This window comes from Carcharodon carcharias, chromosome 1 (genome assembly GCF_017639515.1).
Source record: "Carcharodon carcharias isolate sCarCar2 chromosome 1, sCarCar2.pri, whole genome shotgun sequence".
Lineage (NCBI taxonomy): Eukaryota > Metazoa > Chordata > Chondrichthyes > Lamniformes > Lamnidae > Carcharodon > Carcharodon carcharias.
Genome location: NC_054467.1, coordinates 23,425,771 through 23,448,653, shown reverse-complemented (window position 1 = coordinate 23,448,653; position 22,883 = coordinate 23,425,771). Strand labels below are relative to the sequence as shown.

At 40.4% G+C, this 22,883-nt stretch overlaps 1 protein-coding gene across 2 annotated transcripts in view; it reads left to right on the top strand.

The window, feature by feature from the left end:
- The window catches only part of sclt1 (sodium channel and clathrin linker 1), a 115,493-nt gene that overhangs the window by 85,314 nt on the left and 7,296 nt on the right, over window positions 1-22,883 (top strand). The window contains exons 20-22 of one of the 2 annotated variants that reach the window (XM_041190005.1): window positions 2,527-2,605; window positions 13,922-13,942; window positions 21,112-21,207. In XM_041190005.1, coding sequence (XP_041045939.1) covers window positions 2,527-2,605; window positions 13,922-13,942; window positions 21,112-21,207 — 196 coding nt within the window. The remainder of the gene's footprint in view (window positions 1-2,526; window positions 2,606-13,921; window positions 13,943-21,111; window positions 21,208-22,883) is intronic. The other variant, XM_041190015.1, reaches the window with a different exon arrangement.

The window sequence follows — 22,883 nt, the reverse complement described above, 5'->3', positions numbered from 1 at the left end:
CCCTCTCTTATTATCTAATGAACTTTTAAACCCACACTTGACCGTTTGACTCCATCGTCATCCAGTAACTGACATCACCGCTCACACAGGCACAAGAGGGCTTGCAGATGCAACACCAGCTACACCCCTCACCCGAGCCTTGATCTGGTGCCCTGCATCTTCATTTCAATCCCATGTCCAGCATCAGCAAGTTTCACAGTAAGTAAAACAATGATAAATATATACATTTAATTGTATGATTAATCTTTATACAGAACAAAATAACTTGTCTTGTAATCCTAAATTTCTACCCTTCAACTTGTGGAAATAATTTTTCATAATTTTGAAAATTTTGTCCTCCCTCTTAATCTTTGTCCTCAGAGAAAAAAGTCTCAATTATTCAAGCCATAACTGTAAATCTACTGACAGTACTCTTTCCATAACTCCAATATTTTTCTAATATAGTGCCTAGAACTATGCAATACTCCAGCTATGACATAGCCAAAAACTTTTTCAAATTCAGCATTTATTTTCTTGCTTTTGTATTCAATGTCCTTCCATGTAAAGCTTAGACTCACATTTTTTAGCCCTTTCATCTGCACTCCACTTGTAAAAACCTTTGTAACTGGCCTCTTAGATCTTTCTGATCCTGCACACCATGAAGAATCTTGTTCACTTCCTTTTCTGAAAATTTACTACATTACATTTCTTTGCTTTGAGCTGCATTTGTTATCTATCTACCCACTCTGCTAGCATGCTTCTTCTCTGCCATCTTCCTCACAGTTTAGTATTCCTCTTAATTTGATATAGTTTGCACAGTTCACTATCAACTTTTTCATGCCTCCATCTAAATAGGATCACGCTTCCAATGTGGAATATAACCTCAATATTGCACTATAAACACTCACAAACCTATTTGTCAAATAAAACAGCATGTAATCAGAATGTAACCAAACTTACCTCCTGCCTGTCTATGCAATCTTCCTGGAGGTGGCCAATTAGGGACAGCGGGTAGGCCCCACAGATGGGAGGGCCAGTCAGAGTGCCTGAGGCTGTGGGCGGCCTGTTGCTCCACTGGGAGCAGTGGATGCCGTGGTTTTCGATGGGAGATTTTGTCATGCCCTCTGAAGACTTCAAAAAATGATAAAACTAAGTGTGGCCACAGCTACCAAGCCATCTGTGTGAAGGGGGAGCCCCGCTAAGGGATGGCCTGCAGCTGCCACCATCTGGCACCCACAGCTCCAGGGGAGAGGGAAATTAAAATAAGTCTTGCTGACCTCCCAGCTTGTTGGACGACAGCCTCTAAGCAACGGTTGTGGTGGGGAGACTGTCCGCTGCCAGGAAGATCCCAGCAGTGTCACCAATTTGTCCCCGTAAGCACTTAATTGATAATTAGTTATCAAACACTGCTGGGCGGGTAGTCAGTGCTTTATCAGTGCAAGATCGTTTGGAGGCAGGAATACTCCAGGGAACTGCCCTAACCTGGGGACCATGCCACCATCCCATCTCCATTCCTCCATCCCACCATCCCATCTCCATCCCAATTAAGTCCAGGACAGGGAAGCCCATGGCCTTCCTGTCCTGCTGCTTATTGAGGCCCTTGAGGGCAATTAATGCTCTCTTAAGGGCCTCATCCTGCCACCATTGGTATTATCCCAGTGGTGGGTGGGCTTGCAGGCCTCCAGCGGGGGGGGGGATCCCTTGTTCAAAGGCACTCAGTGCCTGATTGAGGGACCCAGCATCAGAAAGGCGGGGGGGGGGGCCGCTGAGAGCCAAAGCTCTGCCTTTGCTGCCAACCCATCTCCCCCACAACGACCCCCCCCCCCCCAACTCCCCCCATCACTCACTTGTGGCCTGGGATCTCGTGACAATTGTAGGCCTTAGGTGGGTGTCATACCGACAGCAGCCACTGCCTCCCCGATGGTGCTGCCGGAGACCAGCAGATCTCAGTGGGCCTAACTTCTGCTCTGGGTGCCTATGATTGTGGGGAAGACCTGCTGAGTGATACTTAATTGGGTGGACCTTCCTTAACAGAGGCAGCGTGGGAGTTTCACTGGCTCCCCAGCCGGCAGGTGAAACTACCGTTGCTCCCATTTAACTCAGCCCAAGATTTCTAATTTAGAAAGCTTCCTTTTTGCACCTTTTACAATGAAACTGTACTGGGAAACGTGGCTTTTATGTAATTTTTAAATTTAATTGTGTTTTATGTTGAAGTTTAGTTCTTGTTGCAAAATCTTGGCCATTGATCCTTTCTGGTAAAATAAAGAATGCACTGGAACACTAAAGTAACTAGAAGTCTGAACTTCACTTTCTTGATGAATTACATATGCTGAAAATGAAAATATTACGCCAGCTATATGGCTATTTGTTTTTCCTTTTCTGCTTACCTGTGAGAAGTTAGAAGATGTTTTTAATGATTCTAATTGACTCTTTCCAAATATTATGTGTGAAATTCATTGTAACCCCAAAAAGTAGTCTGCTGGAAATAACCAAATAAATAATTCCCAACAAACTACTATTTCAGTCTTTCTTCCTCCTTGCTGACAGGACTGAACTAAGCCGACAGAAACAGCACTCCCAGGAGTTGGTTTCTCAGCTGGAGATTGCGCATGAGAAAATGAGAGAGGTGAGATAATTGCTTGCCATGGTTTCAATTATAGATCTAACCTGTAGTATATTTATTTTGCATTATTATACATGTACTGCTAAAGTTAGAAATAGCAACTGCATTTCTCAGCTTTGCACTTACTAAAGCTACACCTGTCCTGGTTAATTGTCTTTGTTTATTCTTTCATGGATATGGGTGTTGCTGGCAAGGCCAGCATTTGTTGCTCATCCCTAATTGCCCTTGAACTGATTGGCTCGCTGGGCCATTTCAGAGGGCAATTAAGAGTCAACTACATTGCTGTGGGTCTGGAGTTACATGTAGGCCAGACCAGGTTTCCTTCCATGAAGGATATTAACGAACCAGATGGGTTTTTATGACATCAATGGCATGGGCCACTCTAACTAAGACTAACTTCATATTCCATATTTATTATTAATTGAATTCAAATTCCACCAGGTGCCCAGAGCATTAGCCTGGACCTCTGGGTTACCACTAAACCACCATTTCCCCCTAGTATATTTAGTAAATTTAAATACGTGTTGCCCATTTGAATAGAAAGGAACAACTTATAATTTTTTTTTCAAAATCAAATCTTAAGAAACTGAGGAAACATTTATAATCTAAGTTAAAGTTTGGGCTATATAAATTTATTTACCGACTGTTCCCTTACTTATTCCTTGGTTTGTACATAGCATTGAAAAGTAAGTATAAATATAAATTTATATATTAAATATAAAATATAATTCAGTACTGAATTTGTACCATGTGATTATTTACAGTTGAAAAGTATGAAAAAACATGATTGACAGATCTAAAATTGAGCTGCAATTTTCATTTCATATGTCCACATGACATAGATTGAATGATTGACTTACACACAAGATGGATGTCCAAACCACATTGATATTAGATATGAGAACTGGTGGTGTAAAACAGGATTAAAACTTTTTCAAAAATGAGATGTAGAAAATGCTGAAAATATTCAGCAGATCAGGCAGCATCTATGCAAACGTAGTTCCATTGTTTAAAAAAGGAAATGCCAAACAATTATAGGCCAGTTAGTCTTACATTGGTGGTGAGCAAATCAGTAGAATCAATCCTGAGAGATAGGATTAACTGTCATGTGGAAAGGCATGGACTAATCAGGAATGGTCAGCATGGATTTGTTAAAGGAAGATCTTGCCTCACAATTTGATTGAATTCTTTGAGGAAGTGACAAGAAGGGTTGATGAAGGTAGTGCAGTGGATGTTGTGTACATGGATTTTAACAAGACATTTGACAAGGTCCCACATGGCAGATTTGTTAGGAAAGTAAAAGCCCATGGGATTCAGGGTTATGTGGCAAACTGGATAAAAGGTTGGCTTTGTAACAGAAAACAAACTGAAATGGTCGATGGATGCCCTTGTGAACGGAAAGTTGTCTCAAGTGGTTTTCCACAGGGTTCGGTGTTGGGACCCTTGCTGTTTGTGTTATATATTAACGATTTGGACGTGAACGTGGGGGGCAGGATTGGGAAATTTGCAAATGACACAAAGATTGGCTGAGTAGTGGATAGTGTAGAGGATAGCCGTAATCTCCAAAACGATATAGATGGGTTGGTGGAGTGGGCAGTAAAGTGGCAGATGGATTTTAACATCGAGAAGTGTGAGGTCACACATTTAGGAAGGTCAAACAGTTACAGGGATTACAAGATAAATGGGAATACACTAAAAGGGGTAGATGAAGTGAGAGATCTTGGCGTACAAGTACACAGGTCCCTGAAGGCAGCAGTTCAAGTAGAAAAGGTTGTAAAGAAGGCATATGGAATACTCTCCTTCATTGGCAGAGAGATAGAATATAAAAGTAAGGATATAATGTTGGAATTGTATAAAACACTCGTAAGGCCACAACTGGCGTATTGTGTGCAGTTCTGGTCACCGCATTACAGGAAGGACGTAATAGCTCTGGGGAGAGTGCAGAGGAGGTTTACAAGAATGTTGCCAGGGTTAGAAAAATGTAGCTACGAGGAAAGATTGGATAGGTTGGGGTTATTTTCCTTGGAACAAAGGTGACTTGATTGAGGTGTACACAATTATGAGGGGAATAGATAGTGTGGACAGGATAAAATTGTTTCCCTTGATGGAGAATTCTAGAACCAGGGGACATAGATTCAAGATAAGTGGCAGAAGGTCTAGGGGGGACATGAGGAAGAACTTTTTAATGCAGAATTCGCTGCCCAAGTTGGTGGTAGAGGCAGAAACTTTAAACTCTTTTTAAAAAGGACCTGGATCTGCACCTAAAATGCTGTAAACTGCAGGGCTATGGGCCGGCTGCAGGAAGGTGGGATTAGAAAGAGCACCATAAGACATAGGAGCAGAAATTAGGCCCTTCCATCCATCGAGTCTGCTCCGCCATTCAATCATGGCTGATAAGTTTCTTAACCCCATTCTCCCGCCTTCTCCCCATAACCTTTGATCCCCTTTCCAATCAAGAATCTATCTATCTCGGTCTTAAATATACTCAATGACCTGGCCTCCACAGCCTTCTGTAGCAGTGAATTCCATAGATTCACCACTCTCTGGCTAAAGAAGTTTCTCCTCATCTATATTCTAAAAGGTCTTACCTTTACTCTGAGGCTGTGCCCTCGGGTCCAAGTCTCTCCTACTAATGGAACCATCTTCCCCACGTCCACTCTATCCAGGCCTTTCAGTATTCTGTAAGTTTCAATCAGATCCCCTTCATCCTTCTAAACTCCATTGTGTATAGACCCAGGGTCCTCAAATGTTCCTCATATGTTAAGCCTTTCATTCCTGGGATCATTCTTGTGAACCTCCTCTGGACCCTCTCAAGGGCCAGCACATCCTTCCAGAGATACGGGGCCCAGAATTGCTCACAATATTCTAAATGTGATCTGACCAGAGCCTTATAAAGCCTCAACAGCACATCCCTGCTTTTATATTCCAGTCCTCTCAAAATAAATGCCAACATTGCATTTGCCTTCCTAACCACCGACTCAACCTGCAAGTTAATCTTAAGAGAATCCTGGGCTCCCAAGTCCCTTTGCACTCCAGATTTCTGAATTCTCTCCCCATTTAGAAAATAGTCTATGCCTTTATTCTTCCTACCAAAGTGCATGACCTCACACTTCCCCACATTGTATTCCATCTGCCACTTCTTTGCCCATTCTCCTAATCTGTCCAAATCCTTCTGCAGCCTCCCCGCCTCCTCAATACTACCTGTCCCTCCACCTATCTTTGTATCATCTGCAAACTTAGGTAGGATGCCCTCAGTTCCTTCATCTAGATCATTAATGTATAAAGTGAAAAGTTGTGGTCCTAACACTGACCCCCTAGTCACTGGCCACCATCCTGAGAAGGACCCCCTTATCCCCACTCTCTGACTCCTGCCAGACAGCCAATCTTCTATCCATGCTAGTACCTTGCCTCTAACACCATGGGCTCTTATCTTACTGAGTAGCCTCCTGTGTGGCACCTTGTCAAAGGCCTTCTGGAAGCCCAAGTAGATAACATCCATTGGCTCTCCTTTGTCTAACCTACTCGTTACTTTCTCAAAGAATTCTAACAGATTTGTCAGGCATGACCTCCCCTTGATGAAACCATGCTGACTTTGCCTGATTTTACCATGCACTTCCAAATATTCTGAAATCTCATCCTTAATAATGGACTCTAAAATCTTATCAACAACCGAGGTCAGGCTAATTGGCCTGTAATTTCCCGTCTTTTGCCTCACTCCTTTCTTAAACAGGGGGGTTACATTATCGATTTTCCAGTCCTCTGGGACCCTCCCTAACTCCAGTGATTCCTGAAAGATCACCACTAACGCCTCCACTATCTCTTCAGCTATCTCTTTCAGAACTCTGGAGTGTAATCCATCCAGTCCAGGTGATTTATCCACCTTCAGACCTTTCAGTTTTCCTAGCACCTTCTCCTTGGTAATGGCCACCATATTCACCTCTGCCCCCTGTCTCTCTTGAACTTTGGGGATGTCACTCATGTCTTCCACTGTGAAGACTGACGCAAAGTACCTATTCAATTCCTCCGCCATTTTTTTGTTCCCCACTACTACTTCTCCAGCGTCATTTTCCAGCGGCCCAATGTCCACTTTTGCCTCTGTCTTACCCTTTATATATCTAAACAAACTCTTGCAATCTTCTTTTATATTACTGGCTAGTTTACCCTCATATTTAATCTTCTCCCTCCTTATTTCTTTTTTAGTTGTCCTCTGTTGGTCTTTGTAAGCTTCCCAATCCCCTGGTTTCCCACTGCTCTTCACCGCATTGTATGCTTTCTCTTTAGCTTTTATGCTGTCCCTGACTTCCCTTGTCAGCCATGGTTGCTTCGTCCTCCCTTTAGTATGCTTCTTCTTCCTAGGGATCAATTTTTGCTGTGTCTTCCAAATTACTCCCAGAAACTCCTGCCATTGCTGTCCCACTGTCTTTCCTGCTAGGCTCATCTCCCAGTCAATTCTGGCCAGCTCCTCCCTCATGTCTCTGTAGTTGCCTTTATTCAACTGTAATACCGTTACATCTGATTCCAGCTTTTTCCTCTCAAATTGCAGGGTAAATTCTATTATGTTATGGTCACTTCCTCCTAAGGGTTCCTTCACCTTAAACTCCCTTATCAAATCTGCCTCATTACACATCACTAAATCTAGAATTGCCTGTTCCCTAGTGGGCTCCACCACAAGCTGTTCCAAAAAGCCATCTCGTAGACATTCCACAAATTCCTTTTCTTGGGATCCACTACCAACCTGATTTTCCCAGTCTACCTGCATATTGAAATCCCCCATGATCACTGTAACCTTGCCTTTCTTACATACCTTTTCTATCTCCTGGTGTATCCCCACTTCCTGACTACTGTTCGGAGGCCTGTACATAACTCCCATTATGGTTTTTTTTACCTTTGCGGTTCCTCAACTCTACCCACACAGATTCTACATCGTCTGACCCTACATCATTTCTTGCTATCCATTTAATTTCATTTCTTACTAACAAAGCAACCCCACCCCCTCTGCCAACCTGCCCATCTTTTCGATAGGATGTATATCCTTGGATATTTAGCTCCCAGTCCTGAACCCCTTGCAGCCATGTCTCCGTAATGCCCACATCATACCTGCCAATTTCAATCTGCGCCACAAGCTCGTTTACCTGGTGTCCTCGGGCTGGCATGGACAAGATGGGCCAAATGGCCTCCTTCTGTGCTGTAAGTTTTCTATGGTTCTATTGAGAGAAACCAAGTTGATGTTTCAGATTGCTGACCCTTCATCAGAACAAACTTTTTCACATTGTTTTTCCATGCTAGTGTTCAACTGATGACTTTAAGACAGTTATTGTAGACATTTGTTCAGATTTATTTTACTTGATTCTATCTCTTAGCACAGAACAGAAGGAAGTCTGCCTTATTTCCTAAAATCCTAGATTGTTTCCATTCTTTTTAATCATCATTGTCTGTTTTTTGAACTGATGCTTTGGGAAAACTTAAGCTAGCATGTAGTGAAGTTAACATTTTCAGTTCTGAATCACTGGGGCCTAAAGAAGGCTTGATGGTGATGAAACATTGAGGGTGAGTGGTGATTGGAGCTGGACAAAGTAAGACCAGAGCTGTAGGACTTTAAAATCTTACTACGGGAAATGTTGGTCAGTTGAAATAGTGCTTCAAAGATTAATAACCAACATCAGTTCACCATAGAATAACTGATGTTCATTAGTCTTTTCTCTTCAGCACAGCCGTTGATGTGGTGTACATGGACTTTCAAAAGGCATTCGATACAGTGCCACACAACAGACTTGTGAGAAAAGTTATCACTCGTGGAATAAAAGAGATAGTAGCAATGTGGATACAAAATTGGCTGAGTAACAGGAAACAGAGGGTAATGGTCAATGAATTTTTTTGGGCTGGAGGGAGGCTTATAATGGAGTTCCCCAGAAGCTGGTATTGGGACCCTTGCTTTTTCCTGATATATATTAATGATCTAGATCTTGGTGTGCAGGGGACAATTTCAAAAGTTTGCAGATGATACAAAACTTGGAAACATTGTAAACTGTGAGGAGGACAGTATTGAACTTCAGAAGACATAGAAAGTTGGTGGAGTAGGCAGATTAAGTGCAATGCGAAGAAGTGTGACTTGGTGCAATTTGGTAGGAAGAACATGGAGAGACAATATAAGATAAGGGGGTACAATTCTTAAGGGGGTACAGGAGCAGAGGGACCTGGGTGTATATGTGCACAAATCATTGAAGGTGGCAGGACAGGTGGAGAGAGCAGTTAATAAGCATACGCTATCCTAGGCTTTATTAATAGGGCTTAGAGTACAAGAGCAGGGAGATTATGCTGAGTTTATGTAAGACACTGGTTAGACCTCAGCTGGAGTATTGTGTACCGTTCTAGGCACCACACTATATGAAGGCATTGGAGAGAGTGCAGAAAAGGTTTACAAGAATGGTTCCAGGGATGAGAAATTTCAGTTATGAAGATAGATTGAAGGGGTTGGGACTGTTCTCCTTGAAGAGGGGAAGATTAAGAGGAGATTTGATAGAGGTGCTCAAAATCATGAAGGGGCTGGATGGAGCAGATAGGGAGGAACTGTTCCTGCTCGTAACAGGATTGAGAATGAGAGGGCACAGATTTAAAGTGATTTGCAGAAGAAGCAAAAGTGATGTGCAAAAATCTTTTTCACACGGCGAGTGGTTCAAATCTGGAATGCACTGCCTGGAAGTGTGGTGGAGGTTCAATCAAGGCATTCAAGAAGGCACTAGATGATTATTTGAATAGAAACAATGTGCAAGGGTACAGGGAAAAGGCAGGAGAATGGCACTAAGTCAGAATGCTCATTCGGAGAGCTGGTGCAGACACGATGGGCCGAATGGCCACCTTCTGCGCCATAACATTCTGTAACATGATGAAGAACTGTCCTGAATTGGACCTTGTACACTATATCTGAATAAACTAATTCGAGAATCTGTTTCATCCAGTGGAGAGCATTGTCAATTTGTTGATGGTGATCTGAATAGGGCAGAGGCATTTAATAAATAATTTGCCTCAATCTTTATTAAAGAGAGAAGGAGAATCCTGAAGTGGTTGAAAGCGAGTTGAGTGATATTGTGATGAGTAAAAGGAACTTGTTGGATAAATTAATTGCGCTAAAGAAAAATCCAACTGTCAGGGCCTGAAGGGATACATCCAGGATCCTGAGAGAGATGAGGGAGGAAATTGCTGAGGCCCAAGGAATTATGTCAGGGTGTTATTGATTGTGGATGTATGCCAAAAGCAGCCAATCTAACTCTTTCGAGTACAAACCCATTTCCATCTGTTTCAGATGAAGTTACATTGTTTCATAGTTTTGCCATTGTGAGATTTGAATTCTTGATCTGGGGGTTACAAACCCAGTACCATAACCACTTGGCTATTTAGGCCAAGCAAGCAGCCAATGTAGTTGCTTTTTTTCAAAAAGTGAGACATCTAATTTAGTTAATTACAATCCAGTTAGCTCAACATTTGTAATGGAGGAAATTTTAGAGTCTCTAATTAAGGTGAAATTACCACTTATCTCGATAAGGATAAAATGGAAGCAGCCAGCACAGATTTAAATGGAGACAAGCGTACTTGGCAAATCTCATGGACCTCCTTGAGGTAACAGGCATGGAAGATGGGGAAATGCGATCTATAGAGTAAATAGACTTTGTAATAGAATTGTCCAAATTTCTTTTGGCCCATCAAACTTTTGTAGCAATTTTCTCAAACGAGACAAAATACATTTCAACACTTTCCTCACTGATTTTAGGCACTGAGCAAATATTCCTTGCTAAATCAAAACCAGGGCTTGTATCTGATCCATCAACAAATCTGCCAGCTACTCCCAGTTCACATTACTGACACCTTTCTTTGTCCAGTTCAAATTTCCTGGCTTCCCTCTGCTATTCAAGGATTTTCCTTTCACTTACTCTTTGGGATTCTAATTCAAGTTTTTGCATTTCCCTCTCTCTTTCTCTTTTTCCTCTCTTCCCAGTTCAAGTTTTTTCATTCCTCTTTTTTTCTTGAACTGAATTTTTTTTCATTTTCTTTTCCAATTCAAGTTGTTTCATTTGCAACTGAATTCTAGCCAACTTAACCTGTGTTTTATCTAGATTACCTTTTTCTTCCTCCAAGATTCAAGTGTTGAGCCAATACTTTAACTATTTCTGACTTCTTAGCACCTACTTTTAAATCTATTTCTAACTTTTCTGCCACCACTTTTAAATTAACTTTTGTTAACTGTTGCAAGGCACTGACAAATCTTCTCTTTCAGAATGATTCAGCAATAGACATGGCCATTTTAATTTTTCAATAAATACAGCAAAAGCCACTGTGAAATCTTGTTCATTTAGACTTTGGCCAAACACAGTGTACTTGTCTCAGCCTGTGGATTTGGGATCCCACAAAAAGCCCCAAATTTTATGATCCCTATTGAGACTGATAAATTTTTAAAAGAAATTTGAATTCCAGTTAATAGCTGAATGGATGACACGACAAGATTTCACGTTTAAGATGTTAACTGTAACAAAAAGACTAAAAGCACGAATGACTAAACACTACTTTTGTAGGCAACTTATACTTTAAGCTACAGAACAGAACTTTTAATGCAACCGAAATAAAACCCACTATCAGGTATATGTTACAGTTTCCTTGAATTTGACATTCAGTTCCCCTGGAACCAGCCTAAAATGATGCTTAACTCCCAAAGGTTTGCATTTAAGTTTTTTCCTTTCCCAACCTGGAAACTTTAGCTGGGCAAAATTTCCAGCCTCATTTCCATTCCTCATGAATTTGGTCTTTCCAATTCGAGTGTGAGCTCCTGCCTGCACTCCTGCTGTGGTGAACCACAGAAACTTTCGGCCTCGAACTGCTCACTCTCCCAGATCCAGGCAGATTAGCCTTGTCTGAGAGTTTTCAGGGACATCTTAGAAACCCTTCTATCTCCATGTCAATGTGAATCACATGGGCCTTATATCCAGGTAGATAAGCTAATTAGCAATTCCTGAGACCCTAACTTTTATCTTGGAAGTAAATTGATAGTTTAAAGCACAACTGTTTACAACCTGACATTCCCAACACTTTTTGGGGGCTTTGGGGACTCATGATTCATCCATTGTTAGCACACAGGATGCTGCCATTGTCTCTAAATGTAAACACCTTGCACCTTCTTCCCATTAAAACAATTTGGGTCTCCCCTTTAACAATCAAGCCACCCAGGCTTGTTGTCTGGCAGTCTTCAGAACAGGTTACATGACCTCCTTCATTTTACCTTAAATTAAAGACGCAATGCCAAAACATAGCAATTGTATAAACCTCATAATTGTAACATGATGTGATGCATTTCAGTAAGGGTTAACGGTGGCAATTTATATTTTGAATAGAAGTAGGCTCAATGTTGTAGAAGAGCGGAGGGACTTGAGGGTACAGGTTTACAGGATGTTAAAGACAACAATTCAGGTACATATATAAAAAAAACTTAGAATTCTCCATTTTATTGCAGAAGATATAGAATATAAAATCCAAGAGGAAATAGTGAGCCTATATAAAACCTCAAGACCTCAGTGCTGTGTGTGCAGTATTGAGTTCAATGCTCTAGGAAATTATATATAGGCTTTAGAGAAGTACAATGTTGGTTCAGTAGGGTGCTGCCTAATATAAGAAAATAAAAATACCAAGAAAGATCTAAAAAAGTATTGGATCTTTTTCATTGGAACAACACAGATTACAGGGCAATATGATAGAAGTGTTTAAAATTATGGAAGGTTGGGGCAGAGTAGGTAGTAGCAGATTGTAGCTTCTCATATATAGTAATAACAACAGGAGAAACTTCTTTACACAGAAACTTGAGACTGGAATCCCAATAGTCAGTGTTTGAGATTGAAACTATGTAAATATTCAAGATTAGGTTGGATATGTGAATGAAGGAATAGGAAATAAAGGGATATGGGAATGAGGCAAGTAAGTATAATTTCTTCCTATGTGCTGAACAGCAAAATAAACACCTCCATGGATTGGTTGGGCCATGCAGCCTATTTCAGTATTGTAACTTCACTGTGTTTCTATGGTACAAACTGTTGCATTCTGTTTAATGTCTGATGAAATTAACATTATGCAAATAACTTTTTCTGCAATGTTCAGAATCTGAGAGTGTGCTTTTGCAGCATTTATCCTGTAATACAGGACAATATTTTCCTGTTCAATGCGGCGTTCCCACTTTTTACACCTGGTACAAATTGATAATTAGTAGCTTCTGCCAAGCTTCCACTGTTTCCCCTTTCTAGTTGTCTGGTTCCATTGACAGCTGCTCTTGCCTCTTCTAGAAGGAACTAGATCAGTTAAGAAGATCAGTTGCACCCATACTACAGAGCAGAACTCGTGACCACTAGGCTAAGCCTCTTTCCAGGACAAGACTCTAGTGATGTTTATAGTTTGAAAGTCCAAAAAGTGGGCCGAAGAAAAATTGCATCTCTCCCTTGCCTGCACCAAATGGTCTGCTGTATTATAGCTAAATTGCACACGCTTAAACATTGTAGTATCAACTAATATTGGTGAAAACGAATTAAACTTTAGCTAATTTATTTTCTGTGTCTGCATGCTATTCAAATATGAGTGCACTGGAGGACTCAGTACGTAACCCAACCTGTAAATTTGTCTACGCTTGTACAGTAATTTGTCTCATTAAATCAGTTAAAATTTATCAGTACGTTTGATCGGCAACTTGTAAAACTTTTGATTCCTTTTGGAAACGGGTATGCTGTAAGCCATACATGTGTTGAGAAAGAGGAATAGGAAACTTATTGAAACTTTTTGCTTCACTACACAGAACGCACTTGACATCACAAAGCAATTAAGATTGTTCATCCATAAAATTATCAACATGAATATAATCTACCAAGCTGAAAGAATTGTGTGTTGAAGCTTAGTTTCCTAAGCACTTAATTTTTCCCCCTTGCTCATTATCAACTACAAACCATTAGCAAATATCTTCACTGGAGATAAAGCTGTTTTGGAATCCTGTTAAGATACTGTTAGGAGCCATTGGCATTTAAAGAAGAATCTGAACACCTAGCAATTAACCAACAGGACTATGCTGCAAGATTTCACGTTTTTAAACAAAAAAATCTTTATTGTATGTAAAGAGAAAATAAGCAAAGCAAGCACCACTAACTTAACACCAGATTATAAAGAATTAGGGCAGAATCGTCTTAAACTTGCACTAAGTGCAGTAATGGGTGGGGTAAAGGGTGTTTTACCTGCCAGCCGCAATTGCGGCTTCTCACGCTGTATCGTCCCAATCCCGCCTCATTAATCATTTATTCCCAGGAAACGTCATTTCAACGGCAGGTGGGTTCCGATTTGCACCCCCATGCCATCACCTTGCTGCTTCATCATGCTGGGCGCCACATTTAAAGTGCATCCATACGCACACCTCTCAAGTGCTTCCAGCCCAGGACTGCTGCAAAGAAGATATTGCCCCTAAAGGTAAGAAGACAGCAGTCCTCCAGTTTAGTGACAGGTCCCTCGAGCGCCTTTGGACGCCATGGAGCACCGCCGTGATATCCTCTTCCCCCTCTCTGGCCACAGGAGAGGCAGCAACATTACCACTCCGGCTTGGTAGGCGATGGCAGTGGTAATCAGTGCCAATGCTGCACAGAAGAGGTTGGCCAGCCAATGCAGATAGGGGATGATAGATCTCATGTGTGCCGCCGGGGTAAGGAAACCATCTCATCACTCTAAATTCCCTGAAGCCCATCACTCATTCACTGGCATCTTGCTCAATGCCAACTCAAGGGACATCACTGCTCACTCTCTCACACACACCCTCACATCACCATGACGTCGTGAAACCTATTTTTGACCTTCTCGTCATATTGTCTGCTCACGCCGCCGAACATGCCTATCACCAGCGAGCACGGAAAAGTCCACCCTCATGCTATAAACGCTGTTCTACTTGTTATACCCCCACCCCCCCCAGCCAAGAATTCCCTTACCTAATTTACTTTTCCTGGGACTAACCCAAAAGAATGCCACAACACTCTGGAGTTCACTTTAATTCTCCTGTGCTCCAGCTATCCTCTGAGGCCAGATTCTATGGGGGTCCTTCCATTAGCTTTTTTGACTAGGTGTCCCCTCACCTTTTCTTTCCGGACCTCATGACTGTGGATGCCTCAGCTCCTTGTTCAAGTTGCCGACAGATATCCAACTGCCTTCCCACAGTTTTCCAAGCTAACTCTGCTGACTGCTTTCTACCACGAGGCTTGTGGGGACCATTGTTGATTTCTTCCACTAGCTGCAAACTAGAGAAAAACTTCCAGCTACTTTTCCCCTACAAAATCCAAACCAAGAGCCTCACCCACATTCAATGTGGTGAACGATATATGTTAGTATTTTTTCTGTCATTTAGGCCCAATATTTCAAGCAATCATCTCCTGTTGGCTCTCTCAATTTGGCAAGATGCAGTCTACACCAAAGCAAAGCTGCAGCTGCTTCCTTTGTTTCCCCAAACTAAACCTTTTGCTTCTGTCTGCAAACACACACATACAAATTAAACAAAAACCTTTCACCCCCACACACCTATCTCTACGACAACGTGGCGTGCTTTGGGATGTTCTCGACCAGAAATGTAAACAATTATTTTTCCTTCCATGCTACTCTTTGATTCTGTAACCCATATGAAAAATGTATGTTGCTAATGGTGTTTTATGACCCTTTCTCCAGATTCCTAGGTCCACAAAGAAATCTTAAGCTTACAAAGCAACTTTCAGCTTCCTTTCATCTGAAAATTACATTATTTAAATCTCTTATTGAAGTAAGACCTTTCTGGCTCAATTATGCTAAGATAAAGACCCCCTATTGTTTGTGCTTTCACACAGTTAACCTTGACCTAGAAGATAAACATGTTACCTTTTAAGTGTAATCAACTCCAAGCTTTTAGAATTGCATTTACGTCAGAGTTATCACCAGTTTCTTAATCAAACTGTTTCATTTACCTTACATTTAGTACTTTAATTCCTAAAACTAAAAGTTATATTCTAAAACATATAAACCATGAACCAGATTTTCACAACAATGCTCTGAGTTGTAAATGCCTCATTTGGTCAATGCTAAATTTTCTTCCTCAAACATCATCTGATTAGCATCCAGGACAACAGCAATTGCCAGTCAGCATTGTTTAAAATGGAGCGAATTGCGAATGGTTCAAAATGGCCAATGCTAATTGCTAATGGATTCAAAATTAACATTTTAAAGATTATCCTTTAACTAAATGACCTAAATTATGAAATATTTAAACTTTGTGCAATAAACCCAGACTTGTTGGCAAGAGCATTGTGACATTTTCCTTACCTCAACTGTGGAAGGCTTTGGGCTGGAATTTCCCCTTGGAGCACGTTTTGTGAGTCAGGCCATTCCACAGCTTGCAGACAGCACTCCTGGCTGATGTGTGCTTTTGCCTTGGATTATTATCTTTTCCCAGGGGTGTTTGGATCTCCAGTGCAGTTTGCAAGCTGCAAACCAGTGTGCGAGGAGTGCAGGTGCGAAGGCAGGCTGGTGAGAAGGCCCTCCTTGGTTCTCAGCAATGACAGCACCTAACATTGTGTAGAGGCTTTGCTAAACCTATCCTCTCACCCCTTCATTCCCCCCACCCACTCCTGCCACAACCTACCACTTCCATGTATCCCCCATAGCCATTCATCCAGTATCTACTATGTAAGTCCTCAGATTCCATGCAATATCAATAGAAAATATTTTACATTCCTTAGGGAAAAAATAAATCTCTCTCCATCTAATAAAAACCTCCATCAAAGACAATATCATTGATATTGAGAAAAATGCAATCTGCCTTGTGGGAGAAGAACCTTGTAATATTTGTAATTCTATTAGCTTGAAACCTAATTAAAGGTATAATCTGTTAAAATAACCTCTTAAAACTGTTATTCATTCTTAGATGAATGGACTACCAGCTGTGCTAAAATGCATTAGCACTTGAAACTCAGCCAAACATTCATAATGGCCACAGTTGTTCAAACAATAGAGTACTTTCTGAGACAGAAAGAACAGAAGGTGCTCATTTCAATTTTAAAGCAGAGTGCCTGTCAATCAATGGATGGGAGCAGGTGATTAGATTTTTTTCAAGTGTCAAAAGCAGCTCGCTTTTTTTTGGTCTATTTTAATCACAGTACAAGAAAATGACAGGATATTTTTCACCGCATTATGTACTTTCTGCATTGGAAGAGTATTGTAATGATGGTCAAATTACCTTTAAAGGACAGATCCCTATGATGAATCACTGCATTAAAAACATATCCACATTACAATGCAGCACCTAATAGTGACCTTTGAAGGTGTGAAATCATTTTACACTTGCCTTTCGAAATGTTCCCAACTATTCAGCAGGCTTTCCAGTTTCTTCACTTACTCTCAAACCTTATGCGTTGTTAATGGGCTTCCAACAACCCACACCACAAGACGAAAATGGTGTGCAGGAGGAAATTAGATTTTCACCCCTCAATTTAAAAAGGGGAACCCGACCACAGCAGGTTTTCACACTATTCCCAACCCACCAGAAGGCTAAAGGAAAATGACACAGAGTCAGGAATGCAGAGGAAAATCTGATTCCCTTCAAAAAAATGTGTGGCTATTCATGCAATGTGCATCTGCACCCAGATGAGAATTCAGCCATTTATCTCTGTCCTAACAGGAAATTTAATGGCATCTTAAGGAAGCTTTGCATTCTTGCTTTAATCAAATTTTCAAGCATTTTAATTGGCATTTTGTGAATCTGAAAAAGGCACCTATAAGATGTCCACATAAATTACTGGCTTTCATGATTTACATCTCATCTGGTTGCCATTATTTTTATTTCATTTCTTTCCAATGCATTTTCTTAATTTTCATTCAGCTTCATACCTAGACCACTGAAGCTGAGTCAGGCCTGAATCATGTCCTGAGGAAAATCTTTAAAAGTCATTTCAGATGTTGGTTTGTGCTGACATTAGGTCACCTCATATCTAGGTTGCCTATTCATGAGAGCTTTCTGTCAAGAAGCAGCTTTCTGGTGGGGCCTTGCCACATTCCATAGCCTCCCAAATTAATTGGCAGTGGGTACTGACCAAGATTGTCTCTTATTTCCATGAGAACAAGATATTGGTATCTCTACACTATATCCACTGTTCACAATTCTGATCTAGAACCTCACTTTCACATTATGGACTGAATTTTTGTCTCGGGGGTTGAAAATAGGAACCAGGGCTTTCTAAGGACCTAGGACCCCGCCCCCCCACTCCCCCCCAATCTGTCATGGCGGGAAACTAGACTGGAAAATTCTAGACTGCGTACTTAATCTTTGGTTAGCGAGGCTCTTAGTAGCCTTACTGCCTGCCTGTCTCATGGGTGGTGGGCAACCTTTCTGGGCTACAAACCCACACTGACCAAAATGGCTGACATTGGGAATGGGATCTGGAAACCTGCATGCTGGTCAGCCTTGTAATTTTAGGGCCTTGTCCGACTCTGTTCCGACCTCGGGAGGGCACAAAAATTCAGTCGTATGTGTTTAAGTACCTTAATTGATGCCTTTTTAAAAATAAAAATGACCAAGTCCTTCAGTCAAAAAGAACAGTTTATTACTTGTAGTCTTTGGATAACAAGTTTCCAAATGGAGACTTGTAAAAGGATAGTGGAATGTATTCATTGCCGCTATCACTCTGGGAAGAAATCCAGTGGATCCCTTAAAAGTAAATCAACTTCCTTTTTGGGTATTCTTGAGATCAGTGTCTATTGATAATATCTGTAAGGCTGCTACTTGAAGGAACTGGCATGTTTGCAATATGCTGCTATTTGGACCTAATGGGCTACATGCCTCTCCACATGAGGTCCCCTTCCTTAATACTGGTGTGTTTGCTTGGAGGGGTGTGGAGGCTGCTGAACATGGGAAATAAGAAAAATTAGGTCCTTCATACATGCTTTCATTTCTTAATAGGTGGCATCCGTCACCCACTGAGCTCCCATTTTTCTATTCCGTCAGCCCTCAGATGGACAAGCAGTCCATCTGTTAATTTATAAAAAGAGCTGCTGCTTTAATGAGTGCATGTGTTTTCACGGCAAAAGGTGGGGAGAGGCATGTACTTTATGGGTTGGCACAAAATGAAGTAGCTTGTCATGCAGTCTTTTCAGAACATGATTCATGCTTGGCTTAGCAGCAGTAGAGTGTGGAGCATGCTTTCGGTCAAAGAAATGAAGGAAGACCCTCCAGTCTGTAATTTTCCGTTTAGTTGTTGTTTATAACATTTCCAATTTTTGTTCATGCTCTTATTATTATTACATTTTATTATCTTTCCTTTTAATTTGAATTTTAAATTTTAAAAGGATGTAAGAGTTCAAGCTTTGCTGTTTTACAACCCTGATTTACTTGTGTAGAAGCAGTGGAATATTTTTTTCTCAATCTTTTAACATATCCGTTCATTTAGCTTCAAGTGCTGGTTCTGAATAATTGAAAGATTCTTCTTCATGGTATCACCTAACCTTAAACATTAACAACTTGCTAAGTAAACAGAACTTTGAATTTTACAACAACTTTATCATCAACTGGAATGTCTTAATTTTTGGGGGATATATTTTCATCATCTGATTTTTAACAGTCTGAAATCCATGGGCAGAATTTTGCCCTCGGCGGAGGGCGAGCGGGAGCAGTTGGGAAGCCGACCGCCACCTGCGATGGGGCACGGAGATGCCTCAGGGAGATCAGTTTGATATCTGAAAATTTAAATAAAAGAAAATAAAAACTTTATAACATGTCCCCTCATGTGACAGTGTCACATGAGCTGGGACATGTCAATGAACTTTTTAAATAATTTTTATTGAATTTTAAAACACTTCATGAAACCTCATCCCGCCTGTGGATGAGGTTTCATGAAAAATGCGAAGAACTGGGCTCTTTGCCTGCCTCCCAACCTTACAGCTGGACGGGCAGCTCATTTAACTGTTTTAATTAGTTTTTTTAACAGGCCTTCATAGGCTTTTGACAGTTTGGTGGGGTGCACCCGCCGAACTGGAAATCTAAATGACGCCCGATGTCACCGTGCGTCATTTTACGTGTCGGTGAGTGAGCCCTGCCCCCACTCGCCATCTGGAAAATTCTTCCCCACATGGAGGGAGAAGTTTTAAGGCTTTTTCTCCCAAAGTCGTTTGTAATTTTTTTATGGCTTCCCTTGAAGTGTGTTACAAAGAAGAAAATACTAATCACTTTTGTAACATTTCATTCACAGTTGGCTCGAATTTTGGTTTCTTAAAATGTTACCCAGCATTCAATAACAAACTCTTAAATGGTTTAGATTGGGAAAACTGATTTGCCATTCTGGCAGATGGAAATGATCAACAGGAAATGAATAAAGAGGTGGGGAAGGTGGAAAAATATCAGAGTATTTTGTCTTCAGTCTATAATTAAAGCTTCAAATGTTAGTTTTAGTTAGATATTTGATTGAATGGAGGTTCAATTTATACACTTGCCATCAGTTCATACATTCCTGAGAGCTTCTTTTACAAGTCTAGTGCATTAGAATTACTGTTTATTATATCATGAGAAAAAGTTAATGATCTTATTTTACAAAAAATATATATTTGCCTAGAAATTGATGAAGCAGCACACTTTGAAGCGAATTGCCTTAAGATAATTTTCTTTGCACAACTTCTGGAAATGTAAATTATTGGGAGCGTAATGCAGCATCTGAGACCTCATGGAAATTGGGTTTTATGGTCTGTCTCCTTAAACAATGAAAGAAAAGGATAGAGAAAGAATGCAACTGAATAACGGGGGGAAATAGGGTGAATCAGTGTCATATTAGATCTGGAAAGAGAAATAAAGAAAAAGAAAGCTAGAGTGGGTTGAGAGAGAGAGAAAGAAACATAAAAGAATTTTAAAAAGACAGTTAAAACATTTTTAATAAGCTACCTGTGGGAATGATACTGCACCATTTCATTGTTCCCTTTCTAGACCTCCATGGTTGAGTAGTTTGTCAGGATCACAAGTCATGTCATTATCAGGGTCCTTACAATGCGAATTCATGAATTACAAACCCTACACAGCTGCAGCAAGTTTAATTCACATTAATGAAATTGCTGGGTTTTCACCATTACTCACAATAGGGAGGCTCACTGCAAGATGGTAATTTTTTTTGGTTCGGGCAAGGCTGACACTGGGGCAGCCTAAAATCACTCAGCAAATTGTGGTGAATTGGAACTTTAGACCTATTTCCTTCTCCTACAGCATAAATTTCTGGGTTTTTAAAACACTAATTATGGCAAACACCTTAAGCGTACCTTTATTTTTTTCTCCAATTTCTGAGCTATTATATTCTACTCTAACCAGTTCTCTTGCAGAGACCACTATATTTTTCACTCTTCATTTTGGTTCAGATTACCTCAATTTACAAAATTTAAATGCTAAGCATTAAGAGAACCTTTTGCTTCATGCTCTTTTTTTGTTAGAATCCATATTTACACATTTCCATTTTGAATAGTATGAAAAACAGATGATGGAAAATCAGGAAAAAATTAACAGACTTCAAAGGCGCCTGACTCACTCAGAACATAGAGCAGCTACAGCCTCTCAAAAGGTAAAAAGCCATATATATCATCTGTCTAACAATGCTAGTGATTGTTTTTAAATTTGATTTTTGAAAACGTTTGTTTCTAAGCAATTGAAATGATTTATACTATGAAGAGAGATTCAGCAAGTTAGAGAATAATGGGCAGATACAAAGGATTAGAAGTCTTGTTCTAGGGTTCAAATGATCTCAACCCAGAAAATTAAACCTCAGAATATTAAATTTGACATTTCACTTGTTCTTGTCCCCCCTGCCTGATCCAACAGTAATAGACATTAGTCAGGATGTTCCACTGAGTTGATGAATAATTGTCGATAAACAATAATTGTGGCTACAAGGTTTATAAAATGATGGGCTATAGATGATTACCACAAAATATGAACTTGTTACAAGCTTTTTGTGGAATTAAGTTTGTAACAGATTTATGTTGATGACCTATGTTAATCACATTGTTTCATATGTAACATCAAACATCTTTTTTATTATTAAATGTTTCTTTCGTGTAATCAACTCACACTGATGCAAATTTCAGCAATGCCATAATTTATGGGTGCCAAGTTTCCCCTTAGAGGGAGGTTGGAAATAAAGGAGGGAACATCTGATGTGAAGCAGTGATCAGCATCAGCACTTCCTAGTTGTGGCTTCAGCAGCCTGCTCTTTTAGTCAAAGCATGCCCTGATCATCTTGAGGGGGCTGGAGATATTGTCATCTGTTTAAACAAAGTTCTCAACCACGTTCCAAAGAATGATTGATTACATATCACTGATCAATTACGTGTCTCATTCCTTCTACTAAGTATGGTGCATTTACATTTGGCCACACTCTTCTCAAAGCTAATTGTCTAGAGAGGGAGGAAAAACTGATTTTTAAACCAAAATAAGTAGTAACAAGTAACAAACAATATTTACAACTTAAAACTAATGACAAAGGAAAAGGTGACCACACAATCGAAAAGAAACAAATGAGATAGGAACAGGAGTAAGCTATTTACCTACATGAGCCTGTTCTGCTGTTCAGTGAGATCATGGCTGATCTGCAACCTAACGCTATATACCCGCTTTTGCCTCAAATCCCTTAATACTTGTGGCTAACAAGAATTGTCAGTCTCAGGTGTAATATTAACAGTTGATCTAACATCAATTGCCTTTCATGGAAGAGAATTCCAAACTTTTACTTCTCTTATTGTGAGGACATGTTTCCTATTTCACTCCTGAAAAGCCTGGCCCTAATTTTTAGACAATACCTCCTAGTTATAGACTCCCCAACCCCCAGCGGAAATAGTTTTCTCACTACCCTACCTGTTCCCTTTAATGTCTTGAAAACTTGTTTAAATCATCCTTTGACCGTCCCACAAATTTCAGAGAAGACAATCCTTGGTTGTGTAATCTCTCCTCATAATTTAACCATATGAGTCCAGGCATCATTCCAGTAAATCTACACTACGCCCAATATATCCTTCCCAAGGTGTGGCACTCAGAACTGCTCACAAGTGTTCCAGGTGTGGTCTAATCATGGCTTATTATAGTTGAAGAGTAACTTCTACCTCCTTTTGTGTTCTATTTCTTTAGATATAAAGTCCAAGCATTCTGTTATCATTGAAATCTCAATCAGGTACAAAAATAATCAAAAAGGGTAATTTTAAAAAATCATATGGGATGTGGGCATCGCTGGCTAGGCCAGCATTT